The sequence below is a fragment of the Coccinella septempunctata genome, chromosome 2 (assembly GCF_907165205.1).
Source record: "Coccinella septempunctata chromosome 2, icCocSept1.1, whole genome shotgun sequence".
NCBI lineage: Eukaryota > Metazoa > Arthropoda > Insecta > Coleoptera > Coccinellidae > Coccinella > Coccinella septempunctata.
This window is the reverse complement of record NC_058190.1, coordinates 34,322,696-34,343,054: the sequence shown is the minus strand read 5'-3', so window position 1 is coordinate 34,343,054 and position 20,359 is coordinate 34,322,696. Positions and strand designations below refer to the sequence as shown.

The following is a 20,359-nucleotide window of genomic DNA, read 5'->3' as shown; positions in this document are numbered from 1 at the left end:
ATTCTCAAACGATAGGTATATTGCGAGAAAATCGTGAATAAAGTGTCAGAAGTTTTCTGAATTTCTTTCTCATTTTTTCAATTTTCTACTGAATAACCACTGGTATATCTATGGGAGATGATTCCCCAACATAAGAGTCCTGTAGCTGTTCTGAAGAACAGAAGAATGATCACTTGGAAGACTGGACCTGGTCGAAAGATCCTCCCAGTCAAAAGCAAGATTTGGCTATTATTAATTTACTATTGAAGGCATTTCTAACGACGAGGGTGATCCTCCACCAAGATCAGCAGAAGGTTTTTGACGCAGAGATGATATTCCTCCCAGTGCAATTGAAGGACTAGATATGTACCTACAATTATTTATTTTTTTCTTCATTCATCATCAAGTCTTCGAATAAGTTTTGATGAAAGCTTCATTATTCACTTTTTTTCCTAGTTTTCTGCTTGTGCTCTTTGTTTCAGATATTATTTCGAAATGGAAAGGGGGTAAAGAAACTTTTATATCAATGGAAAAGAAGCCCTTCAGTATTAAAAGCTTATTCTTAAAAAAAATTTATCATCCCTACACTACTCACGGGGAGACAGGGTTTTTTTACTGAGGTTTTTCCTTAAGCTCTTGTATCATACTCCAAATTGTATGGTACACCGTTACATTAACCTTTGCTAAAACTCATACATAAGCTCTATTGTTTGATTACCAAAAATGTATTGCTTACATTCAAAAGAGGCTATTTTTTCAACAGAAGGTAGAACTGGTCAATATGAAGCGCTTCACCAAAAATCACACATATAAAAAACATTCAAAATGACAAAGCTGAAAAAAAATTGAAAATGATTATTGAAATAGACCCTATAGACCGTTTGTTAGCTGAATTATCGCAAAGCAGTGAGAAAAACTTATCTCCTGATTCGACCATGTGGTTTCGTTTAGGATATTGGCTCGTTCGATATTTACGTGGTAATGAAAATGGAAACTTAGGATTGCCGAATTGTTCTCATAATTTTTTAGTAACTTACACGATCTTATGAAACGGCTCATGACGATACCAACTGACAGAAGAGACTTAGGACACAAGTGTAAAAAATAGAATAATACTTCAAAATCTCGTCGATAAAATTCGTCTAAATTATTCACGAATTTTTTTACAATGGGCATCACAATCTTCTTGTTCGAACATTACAACAATCGTCGTAAAAATGGGATGAAATGGGGAAACATAATAGCACTTTTTCAACATAACCTAAGCACTTTCAAGAAGTGCCTCGATTTTCTACATTTTTTTTTTCACCCTAAATTGCACCATACAACAATTATGATTCTCTCAAAAGTGACCTGATGCATCTAATCCGATGAACTTGGGACTGAACCATTCATTGTCCAGCCATATGTTTATGTTTTGTTCCGTCTTTACGATGCCGGAGTCACCTTCCACAGTCCCGTACTTGAATTTCAATGAAATTTTGTCGAACATCTAGGGGTTGTATCTCAGCCATCTTTGATATTTTATATAGACAATTTTTAGTTAAACGACTTATTTTGATATAAGTTCTACCTTCTGTCAAAAAAAGCCTCACCTTTGAAAACAGCCTGAATAAATGTACGGACCAGAGGCATTCAATGGGAAAATCTCGGAAACTGATGATTTTCCCCGAATCCGAGTTTTCCGGGTTCATCCGGCAACCCCGCGAATTCACTCAACATAGGTAACGCGATCGTATCGAATCTTATCACCGTTTTGGACACAATATGCGGGCTCGAAATGGTTTATGATGATACAATTTCGGGTTTTATCAACCTGAGAGCGATAAGCTGAACAAACCGAGATAACGCTGAAGCTACAATATAAACGGCGTTCAAACGTGTGTAATTTGGAATGTTTATAGTGAAAAATTCGTCTCATTAGATAATCCAGCGGTAGGTACGAAATGCCGTTTGATGAAAATGCACCTGAAACTGGCGTTATTATCCGTTTTTTCGATCGAGCTCGGGAAATTTGAGGGAAACTTACTTGTTTGGAGAAAACTGCTATATCCTCGTTGAATGATTCTGAAGAACAAACGTCTCCACCCGCTACACCGGGTTCTCTGGGTGTGCAGGTTGCCAACTCGCATTTTTCGAATATCAGGGCGAGAAGGGGGAACAAGGGATGCCTGAAAAAAAAAAGTCATGAATTTTCACCAGGAAAATTGAACATCTACAATATCGTATCAGTAACTTTTGATATCGAGCTAGTGGATTACATTCGTATACAGGGTGAGTCTTCGACTGTAAAACTATTTTAACAGTACTGTAACTTTTCCTATACCATTTTTTCCGAATCGGCTCTGATAAAAATATACAGGGTGATTCATAACTATTGGGACATAGGTTAAGGGCAGATTGTTTGGACCCAAATATGACGATAGGACCAAATATACCTCGATGAAATATTGCTGTGGAAAAAGATAGAGGGCGTTAAAGTTGAATTTTTTATAAGGGGATAAAATAATATTTCGAAAAGTTCGAAAGTCCCCTATTAAAAGAATTAGAAAAGGCATAAAAGTCGGAGGAGGTCACGTAGAACATTTAATTTAAGTTTATTCGTTTTATGTTACATTGTTTTTAATTATGTTTTATCGTCAAAAGAAATAAATGAAATAAATAAATCGTTACTTCAAATCCTTTTCCGATGCTCTGAACTGTTCAATTGTGTTTTTCTTGAAAATGGATGAAAAAATATACAGTGAAATTATTAGCAAAAAACGAAAAAAAATTCAACTTTAACGCCCTCTATCTTTTTCCACAGCAATATTTTATAGAGGTATATTTGGTCCTATCGCCGTATTTTGGTCCAAACAATCTGCCCTTAACCTATGTCCCAATAGTTAGAATCACCCTGTATAGTCATTTTAAGTTTTCATAATGAGCTGTGCCACCCTTGAAAAATTACCTTCAGAATAACTAGCTAATTCTGTGACACTACACATCTGTGAATCTTTTAAACAGAGTTGTATTCAGCCAAATTACCCAATTTTTCAAATTTTACAGATAGTTTTTAATTCTTGAAAACCAAATTACTCGAAAATGGCGCATTATACGAGAAAATATGAAGAATACGTTCAAATATTCATTACATAACGTTCAACTTAGTTTCAAGAGTTGGGTTCTTTGAATTTTTGTAATTTTATGGTACGTAGGACGTATGGTCCTAATGAGAAAACTGGAAGACGTGGGTGATAACTTGTGTTCGAAAAAGATTCATCAAATAGATGAAAAACTATATTCCAACATTCATCTCATTCGATGAAACTGTTTTAAAGATAGAACTGAAAATAACAATTTTTTATGGTTTTTCAACAGCCTGTATCTTTTAAACCGAGCCGATTCGGAAAAAATGTTAAAGGAAAAAAGTGTTTCTTGTGACCTCAAGAATCTAGTATTAAAATATCTGTACGAGTCAAAGACTCGCCCTGAATTTTTTTTTCATTAAATTTTTAATGAATGAAATTTAAAAAATCGAATTAGTCGTAGTGCTCTGGGGGTTAATTACCCCCTTCATCCTCGATCCCCCCAACAATACAAATTCTACATTTTCAAAGTGGCCGATGATATTTTGACAAGGCACAAGTCCCTCTCAGCCGCTATCGTTGTCCTACAAGAACTAAGAAACCACTTAACCGATTCCCACACGTCGAGTGAACGTAGGAAAAAGGTCAATTGCGATATTGTCGTAGCGTCAGGTCCTCCAACCACAAAGAAACATTCGCAAATGAACATAATATGGTGGTCTCCTTTCGGACGGCCTGAATGGCTCATCCGTAGAGAACATCGGTATAAATCATCGCACTGACAATGCAGTTTCGTGAAAATTGTCATGAAAGCGCCTTCCGAGAAGTGACCGAACAACGGGGGGGGCTCTGCCAAAAATCGAAATATCGATGCCCAGGTAGCCGGTGGGATGGTCAGAGGGACTTTCTTCTTAGCAGATTTTACGGAGATAATAGTTAACTTTTAAATGTGAGTTGGCTGCATGACGTCTCAGCTCAATGGGGCTTTACAGCCCTTTCACATCGACTTCGCATTGTTTCGCGAGAGATGGTTTCGAAAATCCTGCCCGGGGTTGTTCTCATTCAGGATTTTGCATTTTTGCCAGTATCTAGGCATTCTTGTCAAAATATTGGGCTGTAAATCATAACTTCGTGCTTCCTGTCAGGAATAATGGATCCCGTTAATGACCACTGGGAAATGGGGAATTCAAGCAACTACCCTTTTCTGTGATGACTTCGTCAGTCAATAGTTCTTCTTCTATTTCGCCACCACTCATGAATATTATAATAGCTCCTAGATCAGTACCAAGAGCCAAGAAATGTGAATTCTTTATGGAGGATGATTACGGTAAACGTGTAAAAGTTTTGAGAATTTTGAGGAAACTCTATTGCTGCTATTACAAACGTATTCTGCTTGAAATTACAAGAAATATTGATGTAACCTTCAGAGTCCAAAGTTTATTGACGAGATCCAACGATAAGATTGAAACATCCAATGAAACTTTATGAGAATAATATAAAAAATTGTGAAATAAACATAATGACGAATGGGCATTTAATGAAAGTATGCACGAAATCAATGTGAATTGTAGTAGGTAATAATAATTATTTTCATGAAAAACGTGTCGAATTGAAAGTAACTAATGATACAAATTATACGCGTTCCACAATTAGTATAACTATCGATAAATAATACTTTCAGTTGTTTTTTCGTTTTGATTCATTAGAATAATTAATTTTATGGAATTTACTTGTTTTTGTTAGGTTGTCCTTTGCGAATTTTGATAGGATCTGTTAAGAGCACTTTTGAGTAGATTTAGTTGAATAAACTCTGGGAGACATGGATTTGTACTTCGTGTAGAACAGGGGCCGAATTGTATGCATTTATTTTGATAGTTTGCATATGAATTTAATTATTTAGAGCATTGTTAGTGGTTATTGGACATTTTACCCAAAATTCACTTTCCCTAATGAATTCAAGCAACAAAAAATATGAAATCAAAGGCTTATTCAGACTGAATCATCTGAGTTAATAGACAAAACTATTTGATACAATTTCTTTCAAATTTTAAAACGCACAAGATATCACCCACGTCTTCCAGTTTCCCCATTATGACCATTACGTCCCATGAAAATATCAAAAATTCAAAGAACCCAACTCTTGAAACTTTGGTTTGGTGAAATAAAAGCATTAGAGAATACTCCTGCTGACGAAAATGATGCATTTTTTATTAAATTTCTTTAAAACTTCACATTTTGAAATAACCATTTCAACCGTTTCCCAAAAAAAATATTTTAAGTACTTAAAAATGCACAAGTTGGTAACATCGACTGAAATATGCGTTGATAATAAAGAACAACAAATACACTATCTTGATGAGATAGACAAAGATGGCTGTCTATGAAGTTTGTGACGAACGAGGAAGTTCTTAAAATTTTATGGCATTTTTATGGCCGGTTGCTGTTGAGGCTCGTCAGTGAGTACGCGCCTTATGTTGGCTGTAAATCAACAGCTGTTATTTTATAAACAAGCCATTGTTCTTTTTATTTTCTAGTAGGCGTTGTTGCCAAATAGAATACTAGAAACGAAGCTTTTTAACTTTTAAAACTTCATATTCGAAGAATGATTTTGAATAGTTTCCGAGGTGCATTTGAAAAATTCATGAATGAAACTCACAATTATTCAGTTTGAACTTGCATATGCTGTGATGATCAAAATTGAGGAGAATTCCCCTTTGTCATATTTTTTCGCATAATGCTCAAAAATGAAAAATATCTCTGATATTCGAAAAATTGGGTACATTGACCGAATGCAACTCTTTTTGAAAGATCCTCAGGTGTGTAGTGTCATAGATTTAGCTTGTTGTTCTGAAGAGAATTTTGCCTCTCCAGGGGTAGCATAGTTCATTATGAAAACTTAAAATGGCTATATCAGGGTAGAATCGGTAAAAAGAAATAGGATAAAAGCGTTTTTTACCTCAAGAATCTACTGTTAAAATATTTGTACGACTCAAAGACTCACCATACACTCTTTATTTGATACTATGGGAAAAATTAACTCCACGTTGATCTATTCTATATTAAAACAATCAGAACATTCCGAATTTGTTCAGATTAAAACCTCTAATAACTAATAAGAAATCCCCGGACGTATTCATCTCTGCATAACCATCAAAATGCCCTAATTAATACGAACACAATGAAAGGCCCCCTCTGATTCTAACAATACGCGACAATTGCCTGTTTCCAAACATTTTCACCAACTGAATTGTAAGAATGAAGGAACGGCATCATCGAACAATTAAGTGTCGCATAGAGTCCAAGATACAGTCATAGATAGCACGAATCATTGACCTTCCTTAATTGAGAGAGGATTCCCGACACAAGCAAATAATCGCAACTTTTATTATTTTATGAATGCGTTTGTTCAACGATTTGTTGGGACACCGTCGGTACAAAGGGCGCTTTTCATTGGGATTTGCTCGTTAAGAACGAAACGAAGATGGCGATAATAACCACGTTTATTTTGACATTGTTTGACAGATGTCATTTCCAACAGATGTCATTTCTGACAGACGTCAACCAATGGATTAACGAGAATGAAGGAAGGACTTTCATGCTTCCGTTGCGAGAATTTTCTGTAAAATCCGAAGATGGCTGCTTTGGGACCGGAAAAATGAAATTTCCCTCCCTCGGCAACATTTCACAGAGATTCATCCCCCACGGTGGTAAGGAGACGGAAGAGCGAACCCATCTACTAAAAAGTTTTTCCACATGAATCAGGAATTTTCTCAGACATAAAGCCGTCGACTAAAACCTTATACAACATTGCCAATTTCATACTCCACGGGTCCCTAATAATTCCTTAGTGCATTCCAGAACCGGGGCTTAGCGTGGGGAGAACGAGGGCAGGGATAATGTTATCGGAGAATCTAGTCAAGAGCCATTCTCCACGAATTGAATCGGATGTTTCCTGTTCCGAAATTCCTCCAAAGATCAACATTCAACAGGCCAAAAACGAGCTTACGCTGGCTGTTTCGAGGCCTTCAAGAGGGACATGACAATAGGGGGGCGAAAAGTTAATACCGATTTTAGCTTAATGAAGAACTCTTCATCGTAAGTTGAGGTAGGTCCTGCTCATCTCGTAGAGACATAGATCAAACAAGGGATCGAATGAGCTTGATGATACTCAGAAAAACTTTCTGAGCACATCATCAGATGAAGTGTATGATTTGAAAAAAAAGTTTATTCAGAATCTAAAAGTAAAGGGTGAAATGCACCTCTTTTCCTCAAAGATGGAAACGTTTCTCACTTGAAAAGCCATTTTTGATTTTTTAAGCAGTAAACTGACAGAAATGCAATGGGGAATTCTCCTCCATTTGGGTTATCACAGCATATGCAAGTTTAAACTGAATAATAATGAGTTTCATTCATGAATTTTTCAAATACACCGCAGAAACTATTCAAAATCATTTTTCAAATATGAGGTTTTAAAATTTAAATCGCTTCGTTCCTACTTCACGATTTGGCAACAGCGCCTACTAAAAAATAAAAAGAACAATGGCTTTTTTTATAAAATAACAGCTTTTGATTTACAGCCATCATAAGGCGCGTACTCACTGGCGAGCCAAAACAGCAACCGGCCATAAAAATCCCATAAAATTTTACGACCTTTCTCGTTCGTCGCAGACTTCATAGACAGCCATCCTTGTCTATCTCATCTAGATAGTGTATTTGTTGTCCTTTATTATCAACGCAGATTTCAGTCGATGTTGCCAACTTGTGCAATAGAAACGAAACGCTTGAAATTTTAAATACCCGTTTTCATTTTTCATTTTCAAGTACTTAAAATTTTTTTTTTTCGGGAAACGGTTGAAATGGTTTCGAAATGTGACGTTTCAAAGATATTTCATAAAAAAAAACATCATTTTCGTCACAAGGAGTATTCCCTATTGAGCATTCTATGTCGAGAAACTATGTTGGAGGTGGAAACTAAAGAAATTATTAGCGATCTTTCGTGGCATATCAATCATTCTTGAATGGACTGTAGCCAATAGCAATAGTAAAAGTGGAGGTTTTCCGCCCTTAAACTGTCCATTGACAACTTGAAAAATTGCGTGAACAATTCGTTCAAGAAATTCCTAACTGTCGACAACTGTTTCCTCCATTTGATCACGAAAACCACAATTGCCAAGATTCGCCAATTCATTCTACAGACCCAATTAGGAAAAAACCATCCCCAATTTACCTCTTGTGGTTTGACGGTTTCGCATGTACCTAAGTGAAATTTCATAACAGGATGTTTCCACCAGATGGCGAAAGCTAAACCGACGAAATTACTGCCCAGAAATACGTCCGATCAATTAGAATGACATGTTAAAAAGTCGGACAGACCTTATCCAAGTTAAATAGGTTGGTGGAAGATCTACACGGTCGACACTACATCACAAATATTTACATAAAATATTAGGTCAGTTATCACCCTGTTTGCCGACATATGTCCAACACATTCATAAAACTGTTTTACGCAGATAAACTATCTAACTCTCCACACAGAAGAGTCCATTCATGCCTGTAGATAACGGGTCACAGAAGGGGACAACTTACTGATGAATCGAATGCGTTTTATCTCTTTAATAACTAATTCTGATCGGCATGAGGTAAATAATAAAAAACCGAACGTATCATTGAAAACCTTGACAAGGAGTGTAAATCGAAGACATCACTAATCAAATACAAAAACACCGAGATGCAGAAGCGAAAACCGCCGCTTCAAATAAACTCCTCAGAAAATGTAAACTATCCAATTCAAAATAGTTCACTTCGCACGTGTAATGCGCCAAAGTGTTGCCAACTTTTGTTACAAAAACATTCGCGATATCTAAACAAACAGCGAATCAGATCGGTCGGCTAGTTGAGCACTTAAAATTCACTAAAAGGCTTCGCGATAACCTTGCCAAAATCTAAAATTTCAATTTATTTTAATCCGTTACCGTTGCAGATTGACTTGTCGCGTCAGGCCCTGTAAGGAAGAGAATCTGGACGAGTTGTCATACGGATTAATTTCGTTTATTTGTTTTTGTCGTTTTTGTTAATTTTCCACCTATCTTTGTAACGTTTTCGTGATATTCATTCAAAGTTTCATTTTGAATCGTTAACTTTCAATGGTTCGCTGTGTATGTCTCTCAATTCCGTCTCATTCGGAAAAAATGCGCATCGGAGATCGACGATTGAAGTCGAGATGGTTGAAGAAAACCGTGTTACGTTATGATTTTCAATGATCACGATCTCGAGTAGACAGAGAACAGGCTTCCTTGGCTGGCATTAATAAAGCAGAATTGATGTATTTCTCACGCATTGGAATGTTAGCCGATATGACGAATATGGTGCCACGTCGTAACTTCTTCACCGCAACGGTTTAGCATTGAAAGCCCAAGATGACCAAAGAACTAATCGGACCTATATATGGTCGCCTGAAAAGATATTTCACAATTTTTCAATATAGTCGAGAAAGAATAAAAATGAAGCGGACAACTATATCAATTGGAAATATTTATTGTCCATTATAAATTCTTCCATTCTATCTACGACATTCGTCATTTTGCTGGTTTTTCGTAGTAAATTCATTACTTTTTGTCCTCGCCCATATATTCGGTTGATGAAACGAATTGTAGTTTCATCTTGACAATCTTGGGGTTATATAGGGACTTTTTTTCAATAACTTGTAAGGTCTTGGATTTATGGACACTTTCCTCGAAGTCCAATATAATACATGCGAGACAAATGGACTTTTTTACTGTCTAGTTGCTGGAATACGCGATTTCCATACAGAAAACACGAACAGTCATTGTACGGAACATAGAATTAACACTTTAAAGTGACAGAGACATAGACGGGAGACCACAGACGAGATGATCTCCGATCGCTGACAACGTCAAACCCCCGTAGGGCTCCAAATACGTCGAGTCATCTTAGACGATACGTCCAGATTGCCCGCGTTATACAAATATCGAAGTTACTATAAGCCTTCGGAACCTACCCATATATCGCGTCCTTGTCTCGCTTTCCAACGTCGGGTACTGCACCGCCCATGACATGATTCGCAGCGGGATTGACATGGTTCGCATGGTACGGGTGCATCGCATGGTTCAAATGCGGCGAATGATGAAGACCCTGTAATCCCGGCCTGTGGGCGACGTGGGGCTCGTAAAGCGCTCCTGCCGCAGCACCGTCCATGTATCCTGGATGGATCCCATCGTCGTACTGGAAAAAATCAAGAAAAACGATCAGTTACAACATTCACATCATGCCGATTTTATTCTATGACTCTAAAGTTCAATTGACAGTTCCGTGACAGTTAACTGTCACGGAAGTGCGGTTATGTTTGGTATTACATCAGGAGCGTTCATCAAACTTGATCGTCGAATCGCCTACGGCATTTTGAAAGAAGTTTCTCAATGCAATTAAGAACCTTCAGAAATTATAGCAGTTTAGTTTCTCCAACAACTTTTTGAGAGACATCAAGCTACGTTGGGACATAGAAAATTAGCTGTCAAATTTCGATAGGTTACTTGGCAAAATTCGACGTCAAATTCATAACGTCAGGCAGAAAGAATAATAAATTTTTTATGGTCGTACTATCAAGTAGCCTTCTTATTGACATTTATGCAAAATCGAACTGGATAATATGACTGTCCCCCTTTTATTGATGAAGTGTTCAAACATGTCCCTTCTCACTCATTTGTCGAATATAAAAATTAAGATCGCAATCTGTTGTAACTTGCTACACTGTGACTTTTCTCTGCTTTGCCATAATATATCTTCGCAATTTGTTGAGCCAGGCCGTCGAAAAATTCTAAAGCTCATGGCGAGATTCAGCGAAAAAAAGGAGACAGCCTCATATTAAACCTCCGTATAAAGTTCACGGAGTGACAATTATAATCCGCAGGGACAAGATAATAAATTAAGGCGATTTTAATATTTTTTCTTCTTCTGTTGGCACATCTGATACGGTCCGCATAGAATTGCGTGGGTTCAAACCGGTGTGCATGCGCTGCATTTGCAACGTGCCGTATGCAATTTCGAGGATTAAAGATGGCCACCGACTGTAATCTCTCGATAATTCTGAATTATCGCACTGGAAAAGCTGTGCGTATCGCGAGATCGCCGAATGACCGTCCTCATCTGGGGGAAATGTCCGGATAAAAATATGGTCCTACACAACTGTGGATCGTCACAAAATATAACCTTACAACGGAAAAAAAGTCCCTCTATAGGAAACGTTTTTGTTGAAATTGTCTGTGAAATCACTCGATGTGAAATAGGGCCAGAGATAACTTGGACACCCAGTATATTAGTGTCATAAAGAAAAAGCCAAATTGTCTCAAAAAGATTGATGATGACAGATGCAATAGCGGAGCCATTAAGAAAATAGGTACTTATTTAGAAAATTTGGAAATAATAACTTTTGTATACAATCTTCAGCATTTTTTATATACATTAATCTCTGAGTTTCTATATTTTTACATTATTTGGAGGACTTCGCAAAGAATTCGATTAGTTCAATCTTTTAACGTTTTTTCCCCACTTCATTATCAGAAACAATAAACAATAATTTGCGAAAATTGGTATTGAGTGATACGAGTTAAAAAAAAAGTGGGGACCTTCAATTATATGATAAAGAGAACTTTACTTCATTAACCACTTGATGTTATCAGGAACATATTGCAACAGGCCCCAGTACTACTACAAAAAGTACTCCAGTAGATTAGGTACTCGGCAAGTAGGTAATAGTAGAATCACGGAACACACGTTTACTAATTGTTTTAAATAGGAAAAATTCACAAGAATCGTCACTGAATCCTTCGGCAATTACGTTATATCAAAATAGAAATAGAAAAAAAACACAAAAAAAGTTTAGATTAATTAGAGAAATTTTCTGCAAAAACAAGGAATATTCAACATTTTTAAAATTTCATTGATAATGATAGTTGAGATAAGTGATAAGTACTCAATTCAATTTTCAAGTCTCCTTGGGAATAAAAACAGTCTATACACCTTTTTTCATGAATTGCGCCAGTGTAGTTCTAGGTAATTATAAATGAATAAAAGCGAGGTAATAACTTTAGTTCGGTCCTAGCCGTATGCCGTATGTTATGAAAATTTCAATAAAACCACATATATAGACGTTATCGCTAATATTATGTTGGTAATAAATCGAAGTATATTGTGCTTTCGCTAATAAACATTGCATAGTTACTTCCTTTTGAAGAGATATAAATTCTAGCGGAACTGACCATTGATGCGCCTTTAAACGATAATAATAATTACGATAAATAAATTCAAGATAGGAATGAAATTTTCTTCCAGGAATGATGAACCAATCAATGGAGGAACTCAATGAACAATATCGAAAACAAAGAAATGACGACTCTAAAGTAATCGTTAAATTTATAAAAGTTACAACCGTCTCCGGCAGTTAATAAAGCAATTAAGTATTGCTGAACAGAAACAATAACAAATTTTTATTTCTTTTTTATTCCCTACTTATACGGATTTCCGATAACGTAAGAATAGAATGAAATCTTAATAAATCGCTCAACTTTTAATTTAGAACCGGATAACTACCCAATAAACTGTAAAATACGTTCGGTTTCGAAATCTATACGTAGATTAGAAGCCACGTTTTTTTGTTTGTTTCGTATTCTTACTCCGTCTTTGGTAACACGATATTTTTAATCAAGGATTTCGGTTTTAAACCAGACTCATGGCGTATTCAGACTCCCGCTGGGGTGGATATTATTTTCGGGGGTTTTGACATTCCTCTCTATTCATGGGCTCGTAGTTTTGCTTGGTGGGTTGTGTGGCATCTGCTGATTGAAAATGTATCCCAACGTCCCTTCGTCATCTGTTTCGTTCCGAATTTTTAGGGGGACTGGGTGTGAAAATTGGTAGGTGGCGGTGTCTAGACATCCATAAGTCAAGATTCTTGAACACATTTCATTCAACTTTCATTTTCACATGACAATCCTTGGGGAAAGGAACAACGAATTTGCATTTTTTCTATAGCCCCGACTTTTAAGGCAGAAAAATTTTGTTTTCGACCTATTTGAGGAGGTACTATTCGCATAAAAGGAATTCTCAAGGCGTGTGCAGAGTTCTCACAGATTTTTACCTGAATTAAAGGCTCTAAATCAAGAATCGCATCAAGTATCTTCATACATAGAACTTTCTTTCTCAACAAATTTAGATATACTGAAAAACATTCATTCTTAAAGATTCTTATTGACGTTTACGAAGTAGACGACAATTCAATCAATTCTGAACCAAAATAATGTCTATGAGAAAAGACTGTAACTACAGAGACATCAATGTCGATATAAAAATTATAGAAATATTTAAAAAAATAACTTTTGACAACATCAGTTACATATAATGACTCATTTACTTTCTCTTTCGATTTTCAGGAATGAAATACTGAGTCAACATATACTTATGATATTCATATTCCAATGATTATGTCTACATTATCATTGGAATATTTTTCGAAGTATTTCCATTCTAATTAGAATACATCAATACCAAAATATTATGCCACGGTTAAAGTAAACAATATCCTTTTTTATTATCACCGATTCTCAAATATTGCCAGCATTTGTCACCACCGTTCATATGTTTCAGATGTTAGATGTGAATCATAGGAGATATTATTACTCAAAATGTTTTTCTTGTCCCAACATATGAAGTGAAATTTATTGTTCTATATCATACGAGATTATACCAAACATTTTGATATCAATTCGATATTTCGACGATTTTTGAAATTTTTAAATACTTTTTTATTGAAGTACTAACAAATCTCAATAAAGCAGATATAATTCAATAATAAATGTTTTATCTTTCAGCATTATTCAATCATGACCGCACAGTGTTATCCAGAAGAAATTAACAAAAAATAATACATTTTCTATCCCACAAAATATCAAGCAACTCCTGAAGTAAGAAAAAAAAATAAAATAAATTCCTAACAAATCAATGTCAATAAAAAAGAACATAAATAACGACATGAGCCTTCAACTCATACGTCGACAACTTGAATGCGAATTTTTGCCCGATTACTTCTCTAGGATTGTTGAAATTTCGGTCTGCTTCGAAACGAACCAAATATTTAGGGGTATAAATCACCTTGGAGGGTGGTATTGACTTTTTTGAAGGCCAATCAGACTGGGGCTATTAATCTTGCGCACCCTACCCGATGCGACAAACTACGCTTTATCAGTACCAAGTCCATTTCATGTTCGATACATAGGGATATTTGAATAGAAAACGCATAAAATAAAATTACTTGTTTTTGGTAGTTTGAGAAGTTTGCTACCTCGAGAACAAGAACAAGTCGGCTTATTATTCGATGGAATAGTAAAAAAGAGACAGTACGTGTTGGAACTTTTCCCAATGTAGCGGTAAAAGATCGCCTAAAGAGCCCAAACATTTTTAGGGGTAAATACTAACGGATCGTTATTCTTATAGTAGAACTGGATTGAAAAAGTTGTCATTAGTATCAGACTGTTTTTTTTTTCATTTTTATGAAAAACGCCTAAAAAAACAGTTGAAAAAAAAATGGTACTCAGTTAGAAATAACTTCGTAGGTAAAATTAGAAAAAACGAAATAAATTGATAGCATAAATCGCCAATAAATAATAATGCAGATAATAAGATTCAAATCTTAAAAGAAAACAAAAATTGGAATCCAGTGAAAAATTATTCATGAAACAAAAAGTGTAATATTGGACGAAATATATTCTGCAGCAATAATAAGACTACATATTATTATATATATTCTGACAATTAATATTTGAGATCAGAATATTTCCTCTTAAAATACCATTTGAAAAATATTCAACAAAAATGGATATTACGATTTGTGAAATTTCTCAGATGGTGATGGAGAATTTGCAGAGATTTGCATGCTCAGTTAAAAATTCAATAAAATACAGAACACTTATTTTCGTCACTAAGTTTTGTTATATATGTAATTTGTTAATAGAGTCGCATAATTCACGAATATTTTTTTCAAATTCGAAAAAAACACCTTAAATTATTATTATTGTGAAACTAAAAATGTTTAATTGACCGAACATAATTTTATAAATATTTTAACAACAGCCAATAGTATATCTAATGATTTATATACATTTTCCGAAAAGATTTTGAGAAGTGAAAAAAAAAGTATATGTTGGAAGATATTGAATTCATTTATTTTGCGAAGAAAAAAATCAATAACTGAATAAAAAACCTCATATACTTAAGTTAAAAAAATTAAGGAATAATTGTTATTATTTTTCATTCTTTTTTGCAAGTTTTCCAGAATCCTTCATATTATTTTTATGATGTAAACCGATAATAAAAAGTCCCATTGTGTCAATTTCGGATGGACAAAAATCGAAAAAAATGAATTTGAACAATGAGAGGAGAAATAGACGGATCAAAAGCAGGGATGAACAAGTTATTCACAACTGAATGACGGCAAAACGCCGCAGGTATATTCGGACGATGAAGGCGATCAAAGAAATATGGAGAAATCAAGACCCGCTCCGAAGCAATGCACCAAAGTGGCAATCTGAGCCGTTTGAGTGAATGCGAAGTTGGCTGCTACGGACTTGATAAAAACTTGAAATACCCAAAGATGAAGATGCTCTAGAATTATTATACCAACGACCGTCGGAAGATGAAATGAACTGGATGAATTTCAAATTATTTAACATCGGTAAAAAGTTCCGAGAAATCTTTATACAACCGTCCTGAATCAATTCATCCACTTGAAAATATAACCGAGCAAATGACTGACTGTTTTTAGGGTTCCGTAGGCTTGTCAGCGGCTCTGTCGCAGAAAAGAACGTATACGTTTAAACTTTTTAATTTCCCCCAGAAAATTTGGAATTTTATTGTCTTTTTTAGTCAATCCCGTAAAATCAATTTCGAGACACAAAAATATAAATTTTTATATTCAACTCTGAATTATTTCAATTTTATGCATAAGAAACTTGAAATTATAACTTATAGTCCAACAGAATGAGCCTTATTCATTAATGAATAAATATAATAAAATAATTTTTAATTGGAAACAGCTAATCTAACAGAATGAGCCTTTTTCCTGAATTAATACCAATAAAAATCGAATAAAACGATATCTTCTCGATATTTTCAATTTCTGCTCAATAATTTGGAATTTTATTATCCTTCTTCCTAAATTCAATAAAATATTAATTCCAAAATACAAAAATATAAATGTTTGAAATCTACTCTGAATTATTCCAAATTGTATGCCGGGAGAAACTTGAAATTATAACAGCTACTCCAACATGAGTGAATACCAATAAAAATCAAATAAAATGAGTTATTATTGAAATCGTTAATTATACGGAACTCTGACACTTTTTGGTGAACATTACTCCATTCTACCCAATAAATCTTTCAATGAACACTATACCAGTCATTTATATTCAGAAGGTGCCATAAGTGTCTTAAATATAAGCGACAATCATTTTGATAATAATTTATATCATCGAATTAATCATTCGGAGTAATGTGACGGCAATATTAATAATTCCCCATTCATTTCTCCTACATGGATGACGTTTTAAATTCGGCCATACACACTTTCCGAGAATTTTAAAAATATGATCAAATAATCATTTTTCCCACTTGTCAATTCTAGACAGTCCATTAAAATACAGTTTTCACTACATTTCAACGGGCGCTCCGCCGACCTGCACAATTCAATAAATTTCAATGCATATTGTTTTTAAAATTGACGGCTAGATTAACGAAGGGGGACAGATGTCAGAACTTAGAGCGCAAATTTATGTAACATTTATTGCTGTTTAATTGTCCCTAATTATTTGTTATCTCCTGACGTATTTACCATGGAATATGAAATTCAGGAAATCATGGATGCGCAGAAAAATTCAGATTCCACACATAAAATTTCATAAATCTAAAATATATTGTGGTAAAAAATAAAAAATGTCTAGCTTCAACGCAATCAGAAATGAAGAAATTATTGTACAAAATAAAATAAGATTAACAGGAGGTGACTGAGTGATGTTTCCGACGGCAAGTTCAATCATAGAATTCAGACATTAAAAATGGAAGTCGATGTTTATTTTCCCTTAACATTACTTGTAATATAAAGAATTCAATTCCTGCCTATTTTGGTAGTGAACTGTTATTTTTCTAAAATGAACTTAAGTATGGAACGAACACTAAACGTGATTGAAACGACTTCATGCATAACCAAAATAAACGCAATCGCACATATATTCATAAAAATCTTGAAAAAAGTTTTATATTTACATTTTTCTGAAGAACGTCCATGATGATTTTGTTCAGTCTTTATAGTCGGTAGTTTAATATTAATTACACCTAAAAAAGGATCCTTATAGTATACTTGAGGTTACATCCAGATTCGAACCACATCACGTCGCTAAAACCAAACCACACACCACATTTTGACACTGGCACTTACGGGGAAGTACCGCATAAAGATTTTACAGCAGTCGTAAAGCTGTTGGCGTAAACAGCGCGTCCAAGACATCAATTTCTAACTCCCAGTTGAATGGGGTATCAAATAGGTAACCAGGCTTTCAATATGGAATTAATGAGAAAATAGTTTATATTTCTAGGTAATCCGACTGCTTTTAATTGATGTTTCCTAGTTTCCAATCGTACTTTAGAGTCGGACCAATCTACACCGTCGCAAAATGGTTTCAAAACCTGTTGTATTCGAAAAATCCTCATCTTGGCTCTAAACATGGAAATTATTCATGTCCAATGATGCCCATGCTAACCTCGGGGTATTCACTAAATTGCTCAGCCGGCATTAAAGCCGCCGTAATTTTATTGGTCGATGTTGGATAAATGGTATTTCAATCTACGAAATTATTAGGTATACCCTGTTTTCTTATCCTTTATTTTCGTTGTTCTCGCATTTGAATACGGGGCGTGCGGCTGGAACCATCTAACCTATTCCTTATTCAAATCCGACACGATTACCAAAATTGATAGCCGACGCACGAGGTCCAATAGTTGAACAACTCCATGTTTCGACCTTATAATTTCCCTCTATTTTGGAACACGCATACAAGCCATAAAGGGTCCCGTATCAGTTCCGTCGGTCTCAAACAAATTTTATAAATATTCAACGGATACAAATTGTAATTTCACATTTTCATTCGTACTTGCAAAAAAGCGTTTTCTTCATGAATACACTGGCTTTCCTACCCATCCCAGTCTTATCAGATTCGAGCTCCTAGCATAAGTGAGGACCTGTTAGTAAAACTGTAGCTATAAAATCTTTTATGGCCTCAAGAACGCTCTGAATGACTTATTATACGACTGGTCTAATCTTAGAATAATGACACCGTTGTCTCCCGTATTTACTATGTGGATGAAGTGACACTTGGACAGGATAATCGTGGAAGCAAGGGCATTTCCAATAAATCCTCATTATTTAAATCATTAACAGAGGCCAACATCATGGTCCAAGTATTCCGACGGATTGAATATGTACCAAAGCATTTAATATTTTTAGATCGCCCAAAAAAAAAAAGGAACCGACGACCTCGGTACAACGAAGCTTCATCCATATTGATGGTCAATCTACGAAAAGTTACGCGGTTACACTCTTGATTAAAATTCAAGCAACAACTCCGTTTTACAGCGATAAATCCGAAAGATATAAAGTTTCTTGTATTCGTTTATAATAAGTCTGGTGCTGTCCAACTAAAACGTGTAGCTTCACCGACGGCTTGAGCTCTGGTTAATGAAGAGAGAGACTTGCTACAAAACTACATTCCATTCTTGGCATTCTTCCTTTGGATATTTCAGAATCACGATGACTGGTCGTTTCGGTAGACGTTTCATACTGTGTAATCAGGCGAAGATATCTAACTTGGACCAAAGTGTCTATTCATTGGATTTAAGAGAAATTAAGGGACTTCGTTGAAAGCTGATGGTTAATTACGGGTACGGGTAGAATTTGAAAGCGGTTCGGGATCAGATGTGGATATCGAACATTGTAATTTGAGAACGACAAATCTCTAAGCTTGGTCTTTAAACGAAGGCTTTTACAAGATTTCAATATTTTCGATTCCAGGAATTTCTCGGAAAGTTAAAGTAGGATTAGGATTACATTCAACAAAACGTTGCTGAATATTCGAAAAGATCGATTCAGCTCCAACTGTGGAAGACCGTTAGGAGGAATTATTCAGATTATGAGCAATCCTAAGGAATTTCAAGGATGGCAAATACAGTACTTAACTATTAGGCTGCACGTTTTTATGAGTCCGTAAAAGCATTGACTATGGTCTCGGAATTATGATTTACGATCTTCCACTTGACTCCACGGGAAAAATCAGGAGAACAAGTCAGTAAACGATTTTAAAGCAGCAATATAACCATAAAAGTTAGCCCGGAGGTCATCATTTTCCAAAATCCCAACAGCTTAACCGATGGATGGTAAGTCGATATACCGGACGATCCAGAGACGGGTCAAGTTCAGTGTCGGAGCGAATCTGACATTTTGATTAATGAGATTAAGCGAAATGCAACAATGACAGTAAACAATTTACCAATCGAAAAGAGACAGATTGACACCTTGATCGACGCTCGACCAAGGCGGATATTTGTTTATGAACGACGGAGGTAATTTATGATATTGTGGTGCTTCTTCGCTGATTGACGGCTGTCTTTTAACATTGACGTGTGACGGATTGTTGATATCCTACAGGATTTGGCTTGTCCTAAAAGCCGGTCGTTTTATTTGGCACGCTTATAAGCCGGAATTCACGATGTTGTTTTCGGTGTTGGTTTGGAGCGCGGGAATTTCCCTTTTGAGGTTAGGACGTGGATTTTCGAATACAACGGATAACAAACGGCTTGATACGTCAAAACAGTGGCGTGTAGATGGTGTGGACTGACGTGTTGTCGTTCTGTAGTGGATAGCGTACCCGTGGCTGAGCCATGTACTGCACCCTTCACGAAACCAGAGTAAAATCACTTTTTTAGTCACCGTTTTGCACTACACTGGTCACTGTCACTGCACTTAACACTGCGTTAGGCTGATGCCCCGCGTGTTTCGCTGTATAAGGCCCTCGCCGACGCGTGCATAGGGTTATTGCGATCGTTGAAAAAGCTGTCGTGTGTAGTCCTTTACGTCCTACCTGTCCGTAGCGCGTGCGGAGATCCTGCGCGGTCCGCAGTCGTCTGCCAACTGTCAATCACTCTGTGCGGCGGGGAAAGAGTGGGGCTGAAATGAATGATCTGTCTGAGCAGGC

At 35.8% G+C, this 20,359-nt stretch overlaps 1 protein-coding gene across 3 annotated transcripts in view; it reads right to left on the bottom strand.

The window, feature by feature from the left end:
• The window catches only part of LOC123307343 (homeobox protein homothorax), a 220,057-nt gene extending 199,757 nt beyond the window's left edge, over positions 1 to 20,300 (bottom strand). For 2 of the 3 annotated variants that reach the window (XM_044889606.1, XM_044889608.1), the window contains exons 1-4: positions 20,033 to 20,300; positions 17,379 to 17,447; positions 10,066 to 10,289; positions 2,009 to 2,150 (exon numbers count right to left, since the gene is read on the bottom strand). In XM_044889606.1, coding sequence (XP_044745541.1) covers positions 2,009 to 2,150; positions 10,066 to 10,289; positions 17,379 to 17,399 — 387 coding nt within the window. In that variant the 5' untranslated portion in view covers positions 17,400 to 17,447; positions 20,033 to 20,300. The remainder of the gene's footprint in view (positions 1 to 2,008; positions 2,151 to 10,065; positions 10,290 to 17,378; positions 17,448 to 20,032) is intronic. The other variant, XM_044889607.1, reaches the window with a different exon arrangement.
• Between the last annotated feature and the right edge of the window lie 59 nt (positions 20,301 to 20,359).